Genomic DNA, 22,073 nt, shown 5'->3' with positions numbered 1-22,073 from the left:
TTTATTAATTATTCCCACTGATATTTATTATCAACCTTTTTGATCCAGGCTGTATGCAATAAAAGCAGACTGTTGGTGGTGGTGCCATCTATTAAAAAACCTAAGCAAACAATCACTGATTGTGTTTGTGCAACACCTACAGTTCCTCATTGCTACGGTTGGACTAAAAAGAGACCACCACCATGGTCGAGACTGCCGTGAACGTTAAAAATCACTGAGTTTAGTTAGCTTTCCCCCCGCCCCAGGTTCCCTGTGATCTTGAATAGCTAAAAAAAGACAGTTTCTAGACAAAAGATTTGAAGATGTTACAAGGCCAGCTAATTTAAACAATTCAAACAAAACAGGTCTCTTTTTTTTTTTTTTCTCCAATGACAGACATTTATGTGCACATATCCTGCTTTCCTCTGAAAACTCCACACAAAGGATCAAAGTCAGGTGACTATAGCAACTTCAGCAGTAATACAAGAGCTGCATAAGCAAAGAAAAGGTAAAGCACATCACTGGCTTTGGTAATATGCTTTTAAATAGTTATTAACTATAATCCAATATCACATTGATTAGAGGATGTTTCATAGTTTACGTTAGCTGAATTCAAACCTTGTTAAAGAAACTTAAAGGGATTTTTTTCCCCTAGTTTTACAGAATAAAAGATCCAAGACACACACTCCCCTAATTTAGTTCTTTATACATACTTCATTTACACTAAATTTCTCTTCCCATGCTGCCTTTCTCATCTTTTTGGCTTGTGCTTGACATAGGAAGTATGTTAAACAGTTTCCGATTCAAGATCTCTTGGAATTGGTAGCAGTGAGAAGGTTCTATATATTTAGTATGTAACTTATAGGTTAAAGCTTCATTACACAGAAATTATACTAGCTAACAATGTATCTTCTTTGTAGGAAGCATCCCCTTACTTAGCAAAATTATAACCCCCTGCAATGAATGCGAGTAGTGTAACGCATGCTTATGCTCCGTCTTTTTGCAAGTGTCGGACTTGCTTTCTGCCAAAGCAGCACAATCTGAACTGAGTAGAGGTAGACACGCTCTTCAGTGAATGAATGCTAGCCTACACTGAATTAATGGTCTAAAATGGTGGAAATTCACGACATCTTATTTCCTATCTCATTGGAAAAGGAGCTGGTAACGGGTAGTCAGCCCTTACAAACACTATGAAGTTTGGGCAGTCAACAGATGCTGCAAACACAGCTTCTTGCTGATGGTTGCTAAAGCCGTTAGCATACAGCTTGCAGGTTATCTCTAGCTGTATGCCAGTTTTGCATACCCCTGTGGTTTGTGCATACCGTTATAAGACAGAGTAGTCCTGAAAAACTTCAGTAATATTTCCACACAGCAGGAAAATAGATTTATCATTTCTCTCCTTTTATATCCACTCTTTTGTCAGAGGGAGAAAATTATATTAAGTAAAGACCACAGGTGAGTACTGTTTTGTTAGAAAACACTTTCCTCCTGATCTGTTCCCAGACAGTGGCAGCTCATACTTTCAAGCAGGGAACAAAATTAAGAAGCTTTTCCTAATTAGTTCATCTGTGCTGCATTAAATTTGTGCTGGAAGGTTCCCAACATGGTCTGCTGCAATTATTAACAATGAATAGGCATCTCATAAAATACTGACACAAACGGCTTTCTGAAGGAAAATTGGCAGGTTTGGCCACACCTCTTGTAATTATAAATGAGAAAAGGTTTTCTGAGGAAAAGGGGTTTTTAATGAAGGTCTCACAGTATGCACTTCGGTTAACATACAGCAACCTGCAAATGAGGTTACCATGAAATATCCCACCTCCAGTTGAGCTATACAGGCAGCCTGGGAAAAATTCTGCTGACCAGAAGCTTGTGTCAAATAAGGAGTTTTATACAGATGAGCACTGGGATTCTTGCCTGCAGCAGGAAAGGATGTGACAGGGCAACTGATAACGAAAGCACCAACATTCAGGTGGCCAAACACAAAGAATGGCTTTAAGGGAGCCTGTGGGGTATGCAAGACAGGAGAGAGAACTCAACTGCTCTCCAGGGACAAGAGCTGATAAGGAGGCATACAGACTAATAAATCTGCATTGCCAATCAAAATGGATGGAGTAGAAGCATGAGTTTTAATGTGCAGATAAACCTCTACTTGAAACATAACCACACACATAAGAGCACCAGGCAAGGACCAAGTTCCCGGTTTTTCTTTTCAGTTTGCATGCAAACACCTTACACATACTGCAAGTCCGTGAACGGACAGAGACTGCACAGACACCCCACAAGAAAAGCATCCTTACCCCAAAGATCACATGATGAGATCCACATTAGTTTCTTTTCCTCACTATGTACAAGTAGTCAATGTCCAGGGTCTAAAGATAAACAGAATACAGCTAACTTTCAAAGCCATGAAGTTACTTACAAAATAAACTGCTCCGAAGCTTCCATGGCCAATCTCTCGGAGGTCTGTGAAGAGCTTTTCTGGATCTTCTTTGAAGAAGAGCTCTGCAATTTCTGGGTCCTTCAGGCTGCCCGCTCGGCTGGTTGATGGCATCCTGCTGGGCAGTTAGCCGACCGACTATCTGGGTTTAAAGTGCTGCTTCAACCCTTGGTTCATCTGTATGAATGGAGCCTCTTCAGCATGGATTACTGCAAGAAAAAGATTGCAATCCTTGTCTGATTATCCTGCTCTCAAAGAGTCAGAAACAAAGCTACAGAAGAGCAGTTTCCCCTTCTTCCAGAGCAAGCATCCCAGTTACATGGAACAATGCAACCTATCCGATGTGATAATCCAAAGTCCCACTGACACACCAGTCAGGCACTTCTACAGAATGCAAATCAAAATGAAAACACAAAACGAGACAAGATTCCTCACTCCATCATCTGCTCAGTCACCTGCACAGAAGTCCACAAAATCTCTTTTGACCTACAACGATAACCAGTTTGTCATTAGTGAGCCCAGATTATCTTGTTATCTTTCCTTTGAAGAGTTAAGTTACACATACTAAAATTTTAGTTGGATTTTTTTTTTTTAAACGGACTACACAATTGCGTATGTGTCATGGTCTTTCCAAGACAAACTACGTGGTACAAGTTTGACATGTATGAACTACCACTTCCATGTACTAGTTCTGCATTTACATCTTCTTAATTCAGTACTGTATTCCTTTCTTCTGTAATTGTACTCCAGCTAAGAAGCCAGTGACTGATTTTTACTCATTTCTGCATGCACACAGAGACTTCATTAAGGCTGCTCCGTCCGTGATTAAGTCCTAGTCCCTTCTGTCTTTTCTCATATCGAAATTCAAGAGCTCTACCTTAAAATGCTCTTCCTCTTCAGATTCTTATTCACAGTCCCCTCCCATCCCCTTTTTTTTTTTTTTTTTTTTAAAAAAAAGGGGAATGGTATCTAGGATAGGAGCTATCAAATTCCACATACGTCTTTCTACTCTGTTTAAAACAGATGCAAAAATACATTTTAATTGTGATAGCACATTATACAACCCTCTACGATAGCCTACTGGCAAGCAGTTTTTTCAGAGGAACTTGCAACTTCAGATGCCATTAGGAATGTATGAAATTTTCTGTTTACACTGTGCATTTGCTTTCATTTATTCAAAGTGTATGTCTTGGAATCTATCCACTTAGGAATAAAAGTATACTTCAAGTTGTGCTAAAATTTTACTGCCTCTTTGCAACAGGTGAAGCCAAACAACCATCACAAGTAAAAATGCACATTCTTTTCCTCTTAAAGGAAGGGGCCTTGACAAGAGGGCTTTCCTGCCAATCCTCCATAAACTGTCACCAACAAAACCAGTTCTGTGTCCCTGGCAAACAGCTAATCACACAGCTCACTTAACCAGAGAGAAGGATTTCGTGTAAGACTTGCATTTTTATGTTATGCATTTCATATCTTAAATCTATTTTTAAAAAAAAATGTTTTACAACTTCACAATGGGAAAAAAGACAATTATTTTGAGTTTAACAGATACACCAGAAGGCCCTACCCCTGCCCACTTTTCCTCCTTTTCTGGAGTCTGTAAACTCCACCTTTCTCCAAGTCTCTAGATCATCAATGAATCACTTGTTTTCTCCTCCCCGTGGAGTAATTCCTACAAGGATGGAAAAAGACATACTCTTGAATGTTTATGCTTTGTGGTACTCTTCTTTATACACTTGCAGCACATAAAGTGCCAAAGACTGCCTGGTCCTTGTTAGTTCGAATGCCACCAGCTGCCAGCTGGATGCTGCCAGAATACTGCCAGCATCACTACAAGGAAAGTACGATTGCACGAGAGACAGCCAAGCATACCTAGTTGTAAAGTCTGCAAGATTCTCCAATTTTTCTGATTAAAGACATGCGTGGGAGAGAGAACGCAGAGAAGGGACGTGAAATCTCATAGCTTTCCTCCAAACAGGTTTTAAAAAGATGTATCATGTAACCCAAAACGTGTTTCCATGATAGCCCCACTCTCAGGGGCTCGGGAAAAACTGACATTCACATCTCAGTGAATGGACCAAGCACAAAAAATATCCGTATACAAAATATGCAGCTGTTCACAACTGTTATCGTGCACTTGGTGAGCATGCACACACAGATCTCACATCGAGGCAGGCAGCCTTACAGGAACCTTCACAACAGGCAGCGTTAGCACATGACACATCAACTGCCAAAGAAGCACTTAGACGTATAGCACTGCGATATCTCCACCTTGGGTTACATAACCCAGTAACAAATACAGTGTGGGAAGGATAATAATTAGCCACAATTCAGGCCATACCTGAAGCATGCTACATTTATGAAGACTGGAAGAAAAGTTTTTTGTTATTTCTGTCTGGCTTTCAAAAAAGCCAACAATATTCCACTTGATTCCAGCTCTAACAAGCACATAACACTGAAAGACAACTGTTTCGCATTTACAGCCCCGAACTAAACAATAGACAAAAAGCATCAGTCAGAGAAGCGAGCGAAAGGCGCTGGGGGAAGGGAGCTGATAACCAGAGCACACTCAGTATTATTGAAGGAATGTTTCTTGGATCGACGGTAATGATGTCATGTTCCATCTTTTAAGAAGCATCAGATTCTTACAAAAAGGACATTGTTGTTCAAAAGCAACTGCTGCAATCCCACAATGCCCTTTTCCCTACATCTGTTAGTCAGAGGGGCTAGGCTTGGATAAACCTGCTAATGTGGCCAAAAGTCACATGTCCCCTCGAGTGAGCGAGTGTGCCCGCCCGCGAGAAAGGGGGAGAGACGAGAAAAACCCCTGCGCGCACGCAGCTGAAAGGGATTACAGCTTCCTCCCCTCCCCGTTTACCCCTTATGCCAAACCAGCCACTAGCCTCCTTCTTGGCATGATGTTTGAGCATGCCTCGGAAACGTCAGCAACAGGCAATGCTTTTTACCGTTGCTAAAACTCTTACTGGGCTAATTGGCAATATATGCAGAAGTGGTACAGGGCTGGCTATTGCTCTGCCTTACTTCAAATGGCAAATTAGAGGAGAATTGGCAAGACCAGAACTCCTCGTCTAAGGAGCGCGATGCACCTTAAAATACATGTTGTTCACTTTAACCCTGAGAATCTCTAGGGAAATTTAATTATCTTGATTCTTGGAAATAATCGTTACTACTTTCAAATGTATGAAAATAAAAACAGTACATATTAACAACTCTGTTTAATGGAATAGTTACAAACGTGTATGTGACACAATGCTTATCATTCCCTCTGTTTAGGTGGAACAATGAAATGCATTAATGTAAATCCCATCCATAGGAAAGCTTCGCACAGTCTTACTTAATAAAGTGCTCCCATTTTTTTAAAGGATGCTACAATATTAAATTCCCTCAGTCTTCTTTTTGATCCAGACAACACACACTGCCTGCCAAAGCCCAACAGCTCCAGCAGCTGAGATGCTGTCTCCTTTCTTGCAATAAGGACACCTGAATACTTTGGGGAAATGGAAGTGAAGCTACGAGAAGCGGCATGCAAAGTGTTTACTGCATTATTTTAAGTGTATTAAAAACACAGATGAGCCTTAAGATTTGGGGGGGGGGGGAATACACACACACACACACACACACACACACCATGCTGCACCTAAACTGCACTGAAAATTAAGTTATATATCAGCAGGCAGCTGATTTTCTAAATTAGGGTCAACCTGCACTTAGACATTTCACATTCTTTCCTCAGTGCCGTCTCTTTCCTAGAGTTCTTTTTTTCCTTTTTTTTCTTCTTCTTTTCTTTAAATTATAGTGCAGCTATATTGTTAAATATAATTGTTCCCAACAGTTGGGACTGATCATCTCATTTTAGACAACTCAGATCGGGCGGCCAGATTCTCACTGTGGCCCCGAAGAGACAGGCCTTTCGGACAGGTTACAGTGTCCTCTGACTGTGCCCACCTCTCTCCGCTGGCTGAAGGGCAGTCTACATAATAGCTAAGGCTAGAAGCCTATCTTGTAGGCTGCTAAAGTTACATACAAATAAATTTCACTTTTTTTTTTCCTAGCTGTCAGTTGACGAAAGAATAGTACCATGTATACAACTGGCAGTTAGATTGATTCCACTCATAATCAACAACAGGACACAGGAATCTGAAAAAGATTCAAAATCAGTGAGGGAATGACCAAGGCACAAGACCCAACCATTTCCGTATAGTAGGCCGAACCTGCTTTAGTTACTGGATACCGTTACTTGTGTAACCGACACTGACTACAGGTCAAAATGTTTTATCAAATTACTTTCATTTGAACAACTATCAATTAGCAGGAACTGCATGCACACATCCACAAAAGTCTATACATAAATAAGACTTTACATTCCCTACAACTACAGCTACATTAAATCTACCCACACCCACTCCTTGAGCAACTGACACCATGGAGCCAGACGATGAGGAAGGGGGTCTCTTCGGGTTTCTGCCCGCCACGTCGCCTCTTGCTCCCGTCAGACCCACCCTTGCGACTCAGATCCCCTGGGATCCCGCAGGGTAGTTCACGCAGAGCTCTAAGCAGTCAGTTGCCCTATTTAAAGTAGAGATTTAAACTTCATGCTACACCAGACCTTAGAAAAAACGCAATCAAAACGGAGCGCATGTTTAGCAAGGCTGTTAAAAACAACAACAACAAAAAAAATCTATTAGTCAACTGCTGTCCATGCTACAAGAAAGCACCCAACTGCTGTTAGTTGACACAGATAACTGCTTTCACGTAATGAGCAGACATCCTAGGAAGAGAACGTACTTAGCCTTCTCCACAAAAGAGAAGTGAACCTATTCACCAAGACTCCACCCATAGCATTATTTTTCAGATCCATATCCAGGCATGGAACTGCGAGAATGACGACAACGAGAACATATTAGACTGCGCTTAACGCCTGTGAATCAAAGGATTGGTAGTTCCTTAAGAAGGTTCACAAAGTTGTAGAAAACAAAACGTGACAATTAGCACATAGGCTTGCTTGTAGATTATTAGCATTAAAAAGCAGCACACCTTCTCCATACAACTCAAGTTTCAAAGAATCAACATATTCAATGTCTTTCAGCTTCTATAAATAGGAATATTACTACTAAAGTTAAACAAATACCACACAACCACAAAAATGGAAGCAGATTTATGCACTGTAAAACAATCCATCATCCTGTGTCACTCTCCATTTCACTGGGCATCAAGCGGCACGCTACATGGTGTCCTAAAAGCTGGATTCCTATGATGTCTAAGGAGAACAGGAATGCTGTCCTCCATTACTGAACTAAAAACAAAAATAGTTTGCAATTGGAAGTGTAAACCTTGCATTATGTTATAGTCTTCTGCCATGTGATACCCTTAGTACACTAAAACCTATAAAAACTTATCTTTAGTATCAAATGTAGGTACACTATATATTTCTTACTGGCAAAATACATGCCACATTTAAAAAAATAAATTCAGGTGTCCAGCTACAGCACCCAAGACCTTTAGAGGTGTATTCTCTAACAGCAAAGACTACAAAGTGAATATCCAACACAGAAAACCACTGCTTCTTCAGATAACTTCTTACCCAAAGCTAGAGGAAACCCTCTGCCCCCACACCACAGTTTAACTTTATTTGGAAATTGGCATGCAGGATTTTTTTTTCTTTTTGGTAAAGCATCTACACTGCATATAGTGCAAACAGTTGCTAAATTTTAGAGTAATTTCCTTTGGCAGGATATAATGCAAGAGCATCAAATAGATGGGGAATGAGTGTCATCATGCAACTGTCAAACGAGGGAAAAGGGATTTTCTCTTAGTTGCATATGGGTCAGTTCTGGGGAGTGTATGAAGCAGAGATTAAGTTATCCTCTCAACACACCATTAAAATTTTCCTGAATGGCTTCCAGCTGACACTGAAAATTTCCACCACTATCATAAATATGGTAAACTGGAACTATTGGAAGTATTGCTTTACTTTTTTTTTGTTTTGTTTTGTTTTACTTACTCTAGCTGTAGGTATAATTGTTAGATGGGAAGAATGCCTAAAATACAAACTAACTTCTTAAAATTTCTGTTCATTTTCAGTACAGAATTGAAGGCTTGACCTGCAAGCACAATTTCTTGAAGTAGCAGATCAGTCATTCCCCCTTTTTTTTGGGTAGATTCTGAATAAAAGTACATAAGGCAAAAAATTAAGCTAAATTATAGGATGCATGTTGCTGCTTGTACACAAATGTGAAGAAGTCAGTATTTCATGTATTTTCACAAAAAATTCTTAAGAGTTTTATTCTTACACTATAACACAGACCAGATATACCAGTATGTCCGAGCTGCGTTCTATATACCACACAGAGAAATCCTCAGCTGGACTTTTAACATAAAAGTTACTTATCACATAGAGGAAACATATGTGTCTTTGATACATATTTAGACTGCCTATGAGGTTCTCCCAGCACTACATGCAATTGTGTAGCCCTGGCACATCATCATTTTATCAAGACACCACCATCATGAGGCTGAGCACTAGCTGTTATATGACTGGTGGTAAAAGACCTTATCTACAGCGCTGCAAAACAAGGCCACAACATATGGAAAGAGAAGACAATGTGATGAATAGCACATGTAGCAATTGAGAGAAAAAAAATCCTCATTGTACTCTGCAATGTACTCTCCTCCAGCGGAAACGAGATGTTGCAATACCCACCCCTCGAATTTGTGGGGACGTTAAGTGCGATATCATTTGGCACTAACCTGGTATCAGAAGTGGAAGGGCAATACAGTTGTTGGGGATATATCAGAACAGATGCTGAAGTTTCAGCATCAGAGGAAATAAACATATTATGCCCTCATCACACCAGGAAGTGCTGATATATGTGACTTTAGGAATGATGCTACTATATGTAACTTATTCTGTGATCTTCGTATAAATCTCCTCCCTGTATATTAGCCTTTAAAATTTTAGCCAGATGAAATCTGAGTGCAGTAATCTCACCCGGAAATGGAAAGAGCAAGCAGAGATTACCTGCTATACATCCCATGGCTTTATTTGCTGCTTAGCAGAAGCCAGGCACTAGCTAGCCTGCTGTGGTGGGGCTGCGCAATAGGACCAGTATCAGTAGGTTCTTTCTGCAAGGCACAGACATAAAAAGTTCTGTTGGCTGATCTGAAGTTCAGCGGATCTGCAGTCAGTGCAATACTGCCAGATTCAGGACTGTCTTCTCCTATTTATCCATCTGCAGATCTCAGCAAACACAGGGACGTATGCCCATCAGGTTCTTCAGGAGCCCTGAGAAAGTACTTTCTTGATCATTGCACCCTATCTCTCCTTCTAGGAAGCCAACCCAAACTATACGACTGTATAACATGTTTTTCTTGTTCCCCAAATCAAAAAAAAAAAAAAAACGCCCTGCCAACTTGCCAAGTGCTGTGGCTGTTCCTTAAAACATCTCTCAACACAGGCTCTAGTCCACCCAGGCTATTCTTTTTCCTGTTCTGATAAAAGCAGAGCAACTCTCAAGTGGCTTAACGTGCACTGCATACATGGAAAATAAGTTACTCTGCTCACAGCAGAAAAAGGCTGCTTCCTCAAACAGCTGAAAACCAGCTTCCCATCCATGCTCAGTTACACCACGGCAGATGGTACCAAAACACTTGTATTCTAGGTGACTATCACAATGGAAAGTCTATCAGCATCTTCAGGCCTCTCAAAAGGGACTGCAATTTTAGTCACCTGATTCATGTGAAACCACATACCACTTACGTACTTGGGCAAGCCTCTCCCCCCTCCTCCTTCTAGTTCTGCAATTTGAAAGTCTTACTCGAGTGACAATTAAGAAAAACAAAATCCAGGAAACAGGACAGGAAAAAGCTGGAGGTGCAGCAAGTGGCATGTAGCTCCTCCTAGGCTCTGCAGAAGGGGCAGGAGGGACCCAGAAACATCTCCCCTGGGAGTCTCCCCTGGGTAACTTACTTTTACCACTTAGTAGTGAGCTGCAGCTGAGGTGAAAAAAAATGCTGGCAAAGTCACCAACTTGCCTTTTGCTTCATTATCTTAAAACCACTCTTTTTTGGTACACTTGTTCTCTACGCTGAATCCACTAGGACTATCTGTCACTAAAGAAGACAGCGATGCAAATGAATGGCATTCTACCAGAGACTGTTAGGAAAACGTTTAATATTCAGAAAAAAATCCAAAGCGCTGTCACAAAACTGAATTAAAAAAAGGAATCATACTGAAATACTGCCAACCAGAAGCCAAACAAAGACACTTGGAAAGGGCTGAGAAAACTGGACTACAGAAGGGAGCTGTAGACCAGGGAAAGCCCCCTTAAACAGTGTGCTCTTCTACGTTTTGCTTTTCAGCCTCATGCATATATACACTAAATGCTCCTCTGTTTCCTCCCAGCCTCCTGGAGGAGACAGACAATAGAGGGACTGCTGAGTTAGAAATCACTCCTACTGCCAGCGGCTGAAGCAGGTGAGATCTAAACAGCCATTTGGACAGTTAACGCTGTTCCCTTTATATATAGATGAGAATGTGAAAAGCATTTGTAGAAGGAATAGATTATAGGGACAAGTTAAATCTGCACCTGAATACTGTGGTGAATTCTAGCAGCTTTTCATGTCTGTGAGCTCCTATGTTCAAATAGACTTTATTTCCTCAATACAGTAAATTTTTCCTTCATCTTAATTCCAGTAAGATTCCTTTTGCAGCTGTATTTTTCTTCTTCTTCTTCTTTTCTGAGGGGTTAGGGGGGTGCTGAGGAGTGGTTCCCTCCTGGAAAAACCTCTTTAGGAACAATTTTTTCTTCCTCTGCTTCACCATCTGTATTTTTTCTTGTATTATACTTCTTCACAGAATAGCCTCAGGAAGATACTTTTATCTTAGAGTACTGCTTGCATTTCCCTTATACGTGCAGTTGCAGACTGTGTGGCTTACTTTGATTTCCTCTCAAAATTCTGCCACTAAGATGTCCATCATCAACGCCCTGAATTACTTACCCCAGCACACTTTCTGATGCTGCTGAGCTGTTCTGCTTGGATGCTTACTTTCCAGGAATGCCACTAGCAAAAGGGTCAGAGAGGTATGTTTTCCCATAGCTCAGTTGACAAGGCCAGGATCTATGCTTCTAGGTTGGGCATAAGTATTTGTTAGGATGACCTGCACCAGCAGCAAAGCCAACAGTGACTACCATTAACAATGCCAGAAGAACCAATGCTTTTCCCATACTTTCCATTTCATTTTCTGTACTTCTGATTATTTCTACAATCTTTTCAAATTTTTAAGTAGGAGAAAAGGCAGCTCTAACTAGGTAAGCCTGTTACTGCGTTCAAGATAGATATTTTAAACATAATGAAATCTATTTTCACAACATTTACCTATGCCAGTTATAAACAAACATAAATATATCTAACACTAGCAGTGCTCTTGGAAATACTACAGTTTGGTTAACTGGCAATTTTTTGCAACTACACTCACCTGAGAAACAAAGCTTACCACTGATCTTATCCCTTAAATAACACAAAAGACAGATTGCTGATGTAGTTGAAGAAAGAAACATTAATGCCAAGAGGCATCTAGTATTTTATGAAATTTCTCCCGTTTACAACGAGGCATCCCATATGATCATAGTTAGACGCAGACCTACAGAATAGCTGAAGAATAGCCAGTGTTCACAGACCAATGTTATGGAAGGTCAAGAAGCACTAACCATACTCTGACCTATGCAACACTAACATCTCCCGTATCTCTTTGCTTGCGATAGTTCTGGTATATTTATTATGAAGGTCAGCTCTAAATTTAGTAATTCCTTAGGCTAGCAAAGCTTTGAGGAAAGCAACTGGAAAAAAAAGAAATCCTCTGCCCCCTTCTTTTGCAATTCATTAGGTTCACAGTAGTTGCCAACTATTTTCCTCTACTACATTAAAAGCATCACATTAATACACATTCTGTGTCTGAATCATCTACAGATAACCCTCTGCGGCCACATCTCTTGTCTTAAACTTTAATGACTGAAGAAGTTTTGAGTGTTACATTATAAAAATTCCTGTGCAGGAAGTGCTCTGGTGGTAGCGTACTGCTTGAGAAAAGGTTAGCAAGCAACCAGCTGAGGAGAGCCAATTACGTCTAGAGGCAAAAATAATGGGCAACTCCAACTGCCCAGATAAAACTAGTCAGATGTCACAATGGGATTAGAGTTCAGAGAAACCTCTTCTTCACCTCCCCCCCCACCACCGATTTTGTCCCAGAACAACGAATGCGGTAAGGTTAGCTATTTTTGATTCAGCATAAACAATGTACAACTCAGAAGCAAGCTACCAAAGCCCACATTATCCTTGAGAAAAGTAGTAATTAAAAAATAACAGTATCAAACTTGGTTTTAGAAAAGAGGACTGACAGGAAGGAATTCAAAGTCTTTCTGACCAGTATGAAAATATTTAAATTGCACATGCAAGTTAATTCACTACAGTGTAGAAGAACGATAGGAAGCATGTAAACTCCAACCAAAGGTCTACTTCCTCATAAAATAGACAATTCACAGCTCAGAATCTTATCTGAGCAGGTATTTTTCTGAAAAAGTAAACCTGGCAAAATTGATGCCTGCAGGAAGGATCTAAAGTAGAAAAAAGATAAAACACAAATTGAAAAAGCCGAGAGAAAATTGGAAGACTGTATGGCCACAGTCTTAAAACAAACAAACGGTCTAAGCAGGAAGCCTCAGGCAGTCACCAGCCTGTTCAACTACCAGGGCAAGAAAAAGAAAGCCACAGAGGACAGTAAGGATATAGGAAAGGAGCTAAATTATTTGCACAAAGAAGATAACTTTACTCTGTGAAAAGACTAGGTATACGTTACGGTATTGTCACAGACTATATGCCAAGAAAGCTGGTCCTTCAACAAATTTGTAAATTAAACATTATTGTGCCATCAAGATGAGTAAGTAGCTACTCTAAAAGTTTAAAACAACTCAAGAACAGACGTTTATTTTTGTCACAGAACCGCTATCTCTTCCTTACAATAGCTACCACTCCAGAGAATTATACAACAATGGACACAGCCAAAGAGAAGAATTAATTGAGCTAATAATTAGGGGAAATAATTCTCATCACTCAATGCCTATGAAGCAATAAGAACTAACAAATCAAACATTTATGCACTAGACTATTTGTCATTAAAATAACTCAACAACTGAAGAGGATTTTCGAAAAGTACCGGGCATATGAAATTAGGTATTAATTAGTTATGAGTGGAGAAGAGAAACATTAACTCTGAACTGAGAACTGAAATACTGTTACAATATGAAAAAACAAACAAACAAACAAAAAACCCAAACCCAGGAGGTCAAATACATAACTAAACATTTTAAGCAAGGGAAAAAGCCCTTGCAAGCACAGGATGACCACAGGTATTGTACAGACCCCAAGTAACTTTCGCATCTAAGATCTAGAACGGGGGGAAAAAGAACCTGACAAATTTCATTTAGGGCAGCTGATAGCAACCAAAATTGCAGAAGAACCTTTTAAAACAATGTGAATGAGCAACAAAATAGGGGGTGAAAGTTTAAAAAGTAACACACCTAATCTTAAACTAAACAACTCAAGACGGGTCTTTTGCAGACTGCTCAATGAAAATAGTTGCACAATGATATGAGGGCATGTTAGACATTTCTTTAGAGCAACAAGAAAAATCAATTAGGAAAATAACATAGAATTTCTAGCAAAATGTTAAGGAAATCTCTGGCACGTCTGCTTCTGGATATTGTTCTCCACTCACATCTTCCAGCAACAAAAGTACAGCACAAAAAGGCTTCAGAAATAGGAAGTCATAAATGTCTGAGAAGACAACCTACACTGGAAGAGAAAACGTGTAGAAGTTAAAAAGCATAAGAAAGCCATGTAAATTGCTCAGGTTTCAAGAACAAGGGGACATGCCATAAAATGCAAGAGCAGCACTTTTTAATAGGGTGAAGGAATTGAACCAACCAAGCCTACAAAGAGCAAAATTAACCTACAGAAATTACTGCAAGGCACTGAGGCCAAGAGATATAAACATTGTTTTTTAAACTAGACATTTACATGAATAAGAACATCCACAGACGGGTCAGGTAAGGTATTTTTGAATGCTCCTGGCACCTCTTCTGAAGCATGTAATTGTTACCACTGCCAGAAACAGAAGAGAGGACTAGACAGACAATGCGTTAGATTCAGGATGGCAATTTCTATATTGCTAGTCTTTCCTAGGATCAAACAAATATCATTTCATTAAAACCGGTTATAAGAAAGGTCAATTTTGGTTAATAGAGGAGTTAAATATATATATATATATATATATACACACATATATATACACACACACACACTACTATCAGATGCAGAAAAAAAATTGACTGAAAGGCAGCTGCACAGAAATAATGAGAAAGTATCTTACTAGGTTCTACTAGTGTGCACGTATGTGATATACCTTCATTACTGGACAAATGTTGATAAGCTGTTTGAAATTAGATTACCAGTGAAAGGCTATTCTGTTCTTTATGAAGAAGTGACCAATCTAATTGAGTATCCTGAAAGCCGACTTTAGGAGGAGTTCTGCAAGGGTATCTAGCTGCTTACCTAAGTTTGTAACTTAAGGCAGATTCAAGAAAGCTAGCATGTATTTCAAGAGTTTAAGCAATTACAGGAGATTTTAATCTATCAGATTATCTATGTCCATAAATCCAATACCTTTACTGAGCTATTATTTCAGACATTTCTAGAGCCCACAAACACCTCATTTCCTGTTGCAATTCCCCAAAGGGATAGCATTTGGTTCAGTTTGACTCCAGCTGAAGTTGAGTATTTACCCCTCCAGTCCTCACATGACTGAATAAAACAACTTTTTAAATAGCACATGGCAAGAGAACGAGTCAAAAATATAATCAAAGAAAAACATCGTCTTCTTTCTACATTTTGCCTAACGGAAGAAATGCTTCTCTAGTGAGTTCTGCAAGAGCTAGATTGCTTCTCTCTATCCCCTCTACTTAAAACAAGAAGTAGTTCTCAGTGTATATTGATTTAACAAGCAAATTCTTTTAATTTGACAGGTTTTATTTGGTTTCACAAAGGAAGAAGCTAATTTGAACTAACATACAAAACAACTTAGGTACCAGTGGTCAATATACAGAACATGCCCCAACTGGATAGTTAAGATCACTGGATTGGAGGTCCTATTAAAGTCCTGTACCTGCTATTTTAAGCAACTATATAATAGAATTCAGTTATCAACTAGTGATCAACTCGTGAGAGCTTTTTAAAGCCCCTATTCTGCCTACAAGGTTGCTCCAGAACCCCACTATGACCAGTAAAAAGACACTTTCTGATTGACAGTTTGTATTTACTAGCTGTCAGTTTACACTGACTGACTCTTTGCCCATACTGTCTTTTAAGTTCTCTTCCCTTGTCAGTATTGAGGGATAAGCACAAGTACAGACATATAGTATATCTACCTTAGCCTTCATTTGCCAGCTGAACAAAACAGACCAATTTTGCTCCCTTCATGAGACAGGAGAGACGACCCATTTCCTTGACCATCCTCACAGCCCTTTCACGCATCTGTCACAAACTAAGGCTTTGTTTTTAAAATATCACTGACTAGAGCTCTTCACATCTGCTTATTTCCTGGCCAGACAGTATTAAAGGCTTGTAATCATCATGCTATCAATAAATATACTCGAGTCTTTCTCACCCTCTCATTTCTAACTGATAATCCCCACTTTTATGCAACATATTTGTTGTTAACTGCCCATTAACTGCATAACCTTGCACTCTGCACTATCCCATTTATCATGTTTCTATTATTCCGAATCCTCCAGCTCATTCAGCCCTTCCGAGTGAGATTCTGATCCTTCTCTAGGTTGACAATGCCTCCCAGCTTTGCCTCGCAGATTTTATTAGTGTGGTCCTTCCATGTGTACATCAAGACCAAAATATCCTGTAAAATTTGTTTTAAGACTGGTCCTTGAAAATTATCAGCAACTTCCCTTTAGCCCATTCTCCCTCCTTCAAGACAACCTAACTCACCTTCCCTCAGCCAGTTCCTAAACCATCCTACGATATTCAGCTTTAACAACTTCCAGCAGGGTGCTGCGTCCTATGCTTTACTAAAGTTTGCCCTTTTAAGACGAATCATGTTCACAGTGCTATTCCATCCCAGCTGCTGTTCTGCTCCAAACAGTTCTCCAGCAACCTTCTCCTCTCTGCCAGGACACTTTCAGCACAGATGATCACCCCTCGCAACCATTCTGTCCCCAAGCCTGAGAAATGCTGTACGAGTAGTTCTTAAAGTGGAAGGTGTGGGTGGGCATACAAAATGTATCCTTACTATAGAGGGGGAAAGGAAGGGATGGCATGGCACGGGAAGCACACGAGAACCACCATCCTTTCGACTCCTATGTTGATGGTTGTCCTACATTTCCACCTGATGCTCCTACTGAATGCACTTACTCCCCATCACCTTCCCAAAACGCTGTGGCTGAGCAAGAACAGCCCCTCACCAAGTCGCACTAACGAAAGCAATTGCTTCTGGCCCTGACTTTTAAAAACTAGACATCAGCTGCACTTCCCAAAATCAGTCTAGACAGAGCACCAACAGTAAGGAGGCAGGAAGGAGAAAAAAGAAGAGAGAGAGAGAGAGAGAGAGAGAGAGAGAGAGAGAGAGAGAGAGAATATGCCTGGAGACAGACACATAGCCTTGCAGCAAACCCAACCCTGCAGTCCCTCCTCAGGTGCAGGACCGGTCGCGGGATCCCGGAACGAGCCACTCACCCACAGCTCAGCTGGCCCAGCCACTGAGCAAGGGGGACCGAGGGAGCCGGAGCAGGCAGCAGCAGTCCGTCCAGCCACTATCTCTCCCAGGCCGCACACATGTGGTGCGGCAGGTCAGCACAAGTGCAACGACCCTGGCACTCCCAGAGGCCAGGGTGGGACCACAGAGACCTCCCTCTCCTGGCACAGGAGGGAGGTCTGTGGTCTGTTTATCCAGATATTTTGGGCACGTCTGCTAAAATCCCATAAAACCAAAAGACTTCTTGTAGTGGTTCACTTTCACATAGGAACAGACATTCTGGCAGTAAAACATGAGATCGAAGTAGAAGTTTATAATGACCTGCTTCCCCAAATTCATGGCAATCATAGGTTTGTGTGTCAAATTACAGTTGGTTCGTTTACTGAAATGTTATCTCTCATGTACTTATACACCCATTACCATAGTAACCAAATTCCTCAGAACATACAATGCAATTTTTGTACCTAGCATATTAAAACAAAATTAAGGTTACAAAGTCAAGCACTCCAAAATTAGGAAGCGTCAGAATTAAGACTACCAGCTCCCCTGCCAAACTATCTTAGCTTGTTGCCTTCCTCCCCATCTCCAGAGCTCCCAAGTCATCTCTTCCGCAAATCTCCATCTCCATCTCTCTGTCAGTCATAGCTCCTTTCTCTCTGATCCCTCTGCAGTCCCAGTCTCACTACACTTCTGTCCTGACCTATTCTTATCTCTCCTCTCTTACCTGACTCTTATACCTTCTGCATTCACATCAGACATTTTCCTCCTCCACATTGCCTGGGTGTTCTCCAGGAATGATTCACTGGACACAGGACAGAGATTCCCTATAGTCTAGGAACCGGAAACCAAAAAAAGTCCCTGTTGCAGGGAAAAGTCCTTCCGATCCCCCATAGCTCTGAGGTTAAGCATCAGGTCAGCACCAGGAGCAGCAAAATGCCTAGACAACGCATGGTGTTGGTTTACACTGTTGCTACCACCGAGTATTATACTAGAAGAGCATCCTAGGGACCGCAGTAAGGAATAGGCCTCTATCTCAGGAGATGCTTTGGGGGAAGGGGGAGGGGGGAAAAAGGTACATTCTGATGAGCTTACATAAGACAAATTGCCAAATTAACCTTTATGCCTTACTGTCTATACCATGAGGATATATATCACTAGGAGTAAGATAAATCCACGGAGTACTCGAGCACTACAGGTTTTAATATCAACAGCTACGAGCACTCTAAAGCCGAAGAGTGGAACTACTTCCAATGGAATATATCGAGTAAAGACTGGAGATCTCTCCTCAAAGAGGTTTCACTCAAATACTAATCAAATCAGAGACTTTTGCATTTTGTTGCTTAACTGCCTCTCTACTAGAAAAACAGGTTAAGTTAATGTATCACTGCACACACACAAAAGACAAACGAGTAGATCTTTTCTCAAAATATCTGCTTTAAAAAAAAAAAAAAAAAGAGCTAGCTCTTTTCTTGTTTTAACAGTATTACTAAAAATCCTGACAGAAGGAATGAAAGAGGTAGGTCAATATCTGCACCTGAAGGAAATACTTGGAAATATAGTTCAAAAACAAGGACCACAAAGCAGGTTAATGCCCAAGCTCCATTCAACGTAGGCTGATTCTTACTGAAAGTCTTTTCAAAAAATCCTTCTCTTCTACACCAATTCTTCAGCACTCTAAGCAAAACACACTGCACTTTCACCTAGGACTGAACAGAAAAGCACCCAGAAAAGCACTTAAGTTATTTCAGTGTACCTAGTAAACTTTAAAATATTTTGAAGCTGAAAAGGCAATTTCAACCCAAGTAGGAACACATCCATCCCAAATCTGACAGAAAGCTGTAATCAGAAATCAGTCTATTCCAGTAGCATGGATCCAACAACTTTATATTTCACATGTTCTTTGTGTGCTCACAAACCAAGCTTCTTAATCCAGCTCTTCTCAGGATGCATTCACAAAAGGAAATGAATGAATAAATAAATAAATTCAGCAATTATCTCCACTCCTATCCTTTAACTGAGGCGAAGGATAATTTGACTGCTTCAGTTTATGGACAAACCTATTTTCTCTGTCTTTTAAAGAGGTTAACGGAGATATGGTGGAACCTGCTCTCAGTTCAGCTTTCTGAAAACAGTGTTGTCCTGCCTGTTCCAAGTACTCTGGCCTCAGCGTTTGCATGAGGTGAGACGGGGAACTGGCCAGAAAGTGCCAATAACGGGTCACTTTTCTGACAAAGGCCAGATCTTTGAGAGATACAGTAAATGAATAGCATTGCAAAGGAAAGCCAATTAAAATAATCTTATACTCTTCCTTAAGCATCCACTGCTGACTACTGTCAGGGACTGAGCTAGAAGGCCTTTGTCTAAGCCAGTGCTGTGCTGGATGGCAGTAGCGGCTGTTATGAAGAGCCTTTGATCTAAAGGCAATCACTGATTTGGTCAAAGCTGAATTGTACTACTCACAGCACAATCATGCCATCTAATGAAGTATGGTAGCTGAAGATGATAAAAGCTACTACCCAGGACTATGACCACATTGCACAGCTTGAGCTGGATTAAGCTGTATGGTATAAAGAGCCTCCTTAAGACTGTCTGCAAATATGCAACATAGGAGCTGGCTCCATCAAATTACAGAAGTAAAGCAGCAGGGGACAGAGAGAGCCATGAGAACAGTCCCAAGAGAGCAGTGGGACAGACCTTACTAGGGAAGAAGGTTGTAAATTTTCAACAAGAAATAACCTGCGGTTTTTTTTTTTTCCTCCAGAAACAGGGCTTTGTATTCTTCCTCCATTTTTGTTTTAGCAAACTGACAAAACACACAAAACACTATGCTTTTCTTATACGACACCTTCCAGAAACCTTCCTATTTCCCTGGAGGGCATAACAAATATTTTTAGGCAAAATAAGAGAGGTTGGTTGCATTAGAGTTTAATACTGTTACCTTATCTGTCTTGATACTTTAAAATGGTCCTCTTTCTTACAGTTACAGCTGCAGTAAATCAGTCCTAAATTCCGTGGCACACAATCCCACAGCATTTTTCACTTTAATTTTAAGAAAACTAGTGGAATTTTAAAAGCAAAAGAGTACATAACAACAACCCTTATCTAAAATCCAACTTGTTTAATGCTGTATCTTCAGATTTTATCATACCACCACTATTTCATACTAATGCTGAGTAACGCGTGGCAAACAGTAGAAGCTTTTACAAAGAGCTCTTTCTTTTTGGATGGAGGCAGTGGTTTGCACCAGGGCTGGTGGTACCTAATTGCTGGTGAAAAGTAAAATAAAATAATGTCTCTGAAATAAAGATCATTCATTCTAAAGCTGAAAGAGATCTATCTGTGGTATTCACACATATTGCCAACCCAGAATGAAGAAAGCAGATCACAACTCTAGGTCTATTGTTTCTCAGTCTGCACAGTGAGGAAGATAGCTTTGCCTGACTAACCTGAACCAACAGTAACAAAACAGCACGATGGAAAAGACTGCACCTGCAACGTTTCCATTCATAGATTCCTTAGCATTTCTCAGCTCTTGTGCTGCGTCTGGAAAAGTATGAAAAGACCAGAACTCTGGTGACAAATGACTGCTCCCTCTCCTATTTTTCCATTCTCACTACCTTCTCACAAGAGGATATTATTCAATTGTCAAAACTGGTGTTGCACATCTGACCTGGACTTTCATTATAAACACTTAAAAAGCATCTTACTTTTGCAGAGTACTTGGTAGAGCTGCAGTAAATATTCTTACCTTACAAACACGTAAACTACACGAGTAGGAGGTGATCTGCCCGAGATGACAAAAGTTCACAGCAAGAACAGAAAGGTCCGACATCCTGTTCCTTATACCAACCATTAAATTAATAGCGTCTGATCTTTTTCAAGTTTCACCTAGTGCCTAGCTTACTAAAATAAGGAGCAGCCTGGCTTTATAATCTTGTATCTCAATATGACTTACATGTATCACAAGACAGTGTTAAACCTTTGCGGAAGAACGGATAACTAAGTGAATCACAGAATTGTATCCAGAATCTTTCAACTCTTAAGACAAAGTCCCAATACGAGGCAAGAATATGGTGGCTGAAAGTTGCCTCTGCTACAGTAGCTGTTTAAGAGATAGATGTTATAAAATTCCTTTCACATCTATTTAGACTTCAGGAGACAAGCACCCACATCACAAAAAAACCCAGCTTCACATCCTGTTGGCAGTTTCATCAAAGTAGCCAACTACTTAAACAGGCACAGTGAAAGAATGAGTTCCTTTTCCCTAGAGGCTGCCTGTGAAGGGCACTGTTAAGGTATAACAGCAGAATAAAATAGGAAATCTTTGCACTACTGCAGTCTGCACTGTACCTAGGGATAAATAAAATTCCAATCTCCACAATCTCCAAGGCTGTCAATCTGACACCTTTTGTGAATACCAAATTCACGCCTACAAAGAACTTTCTTCTTTGCAGGTTCTGAAACATCTTACACACCGTTTCCTACTGGTAACTGAACAAGCAGCATAATTTCATACCTGGCAATTTGACGGTTCTTTTTCAGCAGCTTGGAATAATGGATTGTGTCTTTTGTTTGTCAGCAGAAACAGACAAATAAGAAAAAAAAAATCAATTTTCAAGTAATATTTCCTTTCTTCCTAAAAGAAGACCTATTTGCTGACTGCTCCGGTTGGCTAATAAACAAAGAGAAAGTCAGGTGTCCATTTTACAAAGTTCTAAGGATCTTGGATTTTGAGAAGGGAAAAAAGTAGGACAACCTCCTGATACCTTGGGCAGATACTGCCCTAACAACCAACCAGCAAAAAGCAAGAAACAGCTC

At 40.3% G+C, this 22,073-nt stretch overlaps 1 protein-coding gene across 2 annotated transcripts in view; it reads right to left on the bottom strand.

Moving 5' to 3' along the window:
- The window catches only part of TAOK1 (TAO kinase 1), a 68,658-nt gene that overhangs the window by 33,942 nt on the left and 12,643 nt on the right, over window positions 1-22,073 (bottom strand). For both annotated transcript variants that reach the window (XM_068909541.1, XM_068909542.1), the window contains exon 2: window positions 2,402-2,628. In XM_068909541.1, the coding sequence (XP_068765642.1) occupies window positions 2,402-2,533 (132 nt within the window). In that variant the 5' untranslated portion in view covers window positions 2,534-2,628. The remainder of the gene's footprint in view (window positions 1-2,401; window positions 2,629-22,073) is intronic.

This window comes from Struthio camelus, chromosome 16, assembly GCF_040807025.1.
Source record: "Struthio camelus isolate bStrCam1 chromosome 16, bStrCam1.hap1, whole genome shotgun sequence".
In the NCBI taxonomy this organism is placed as follows: Eukaryota; Metazoa; Chordata; class Aves; order Struthioniformes; family Struthionidae; genus Struthio; species Struthio camelus.
The sequence above is the reverse complement of the archived record's forward strand: the minus strand, read 5'-3'. Positions and strand labels throughout refer to the sequence as shown.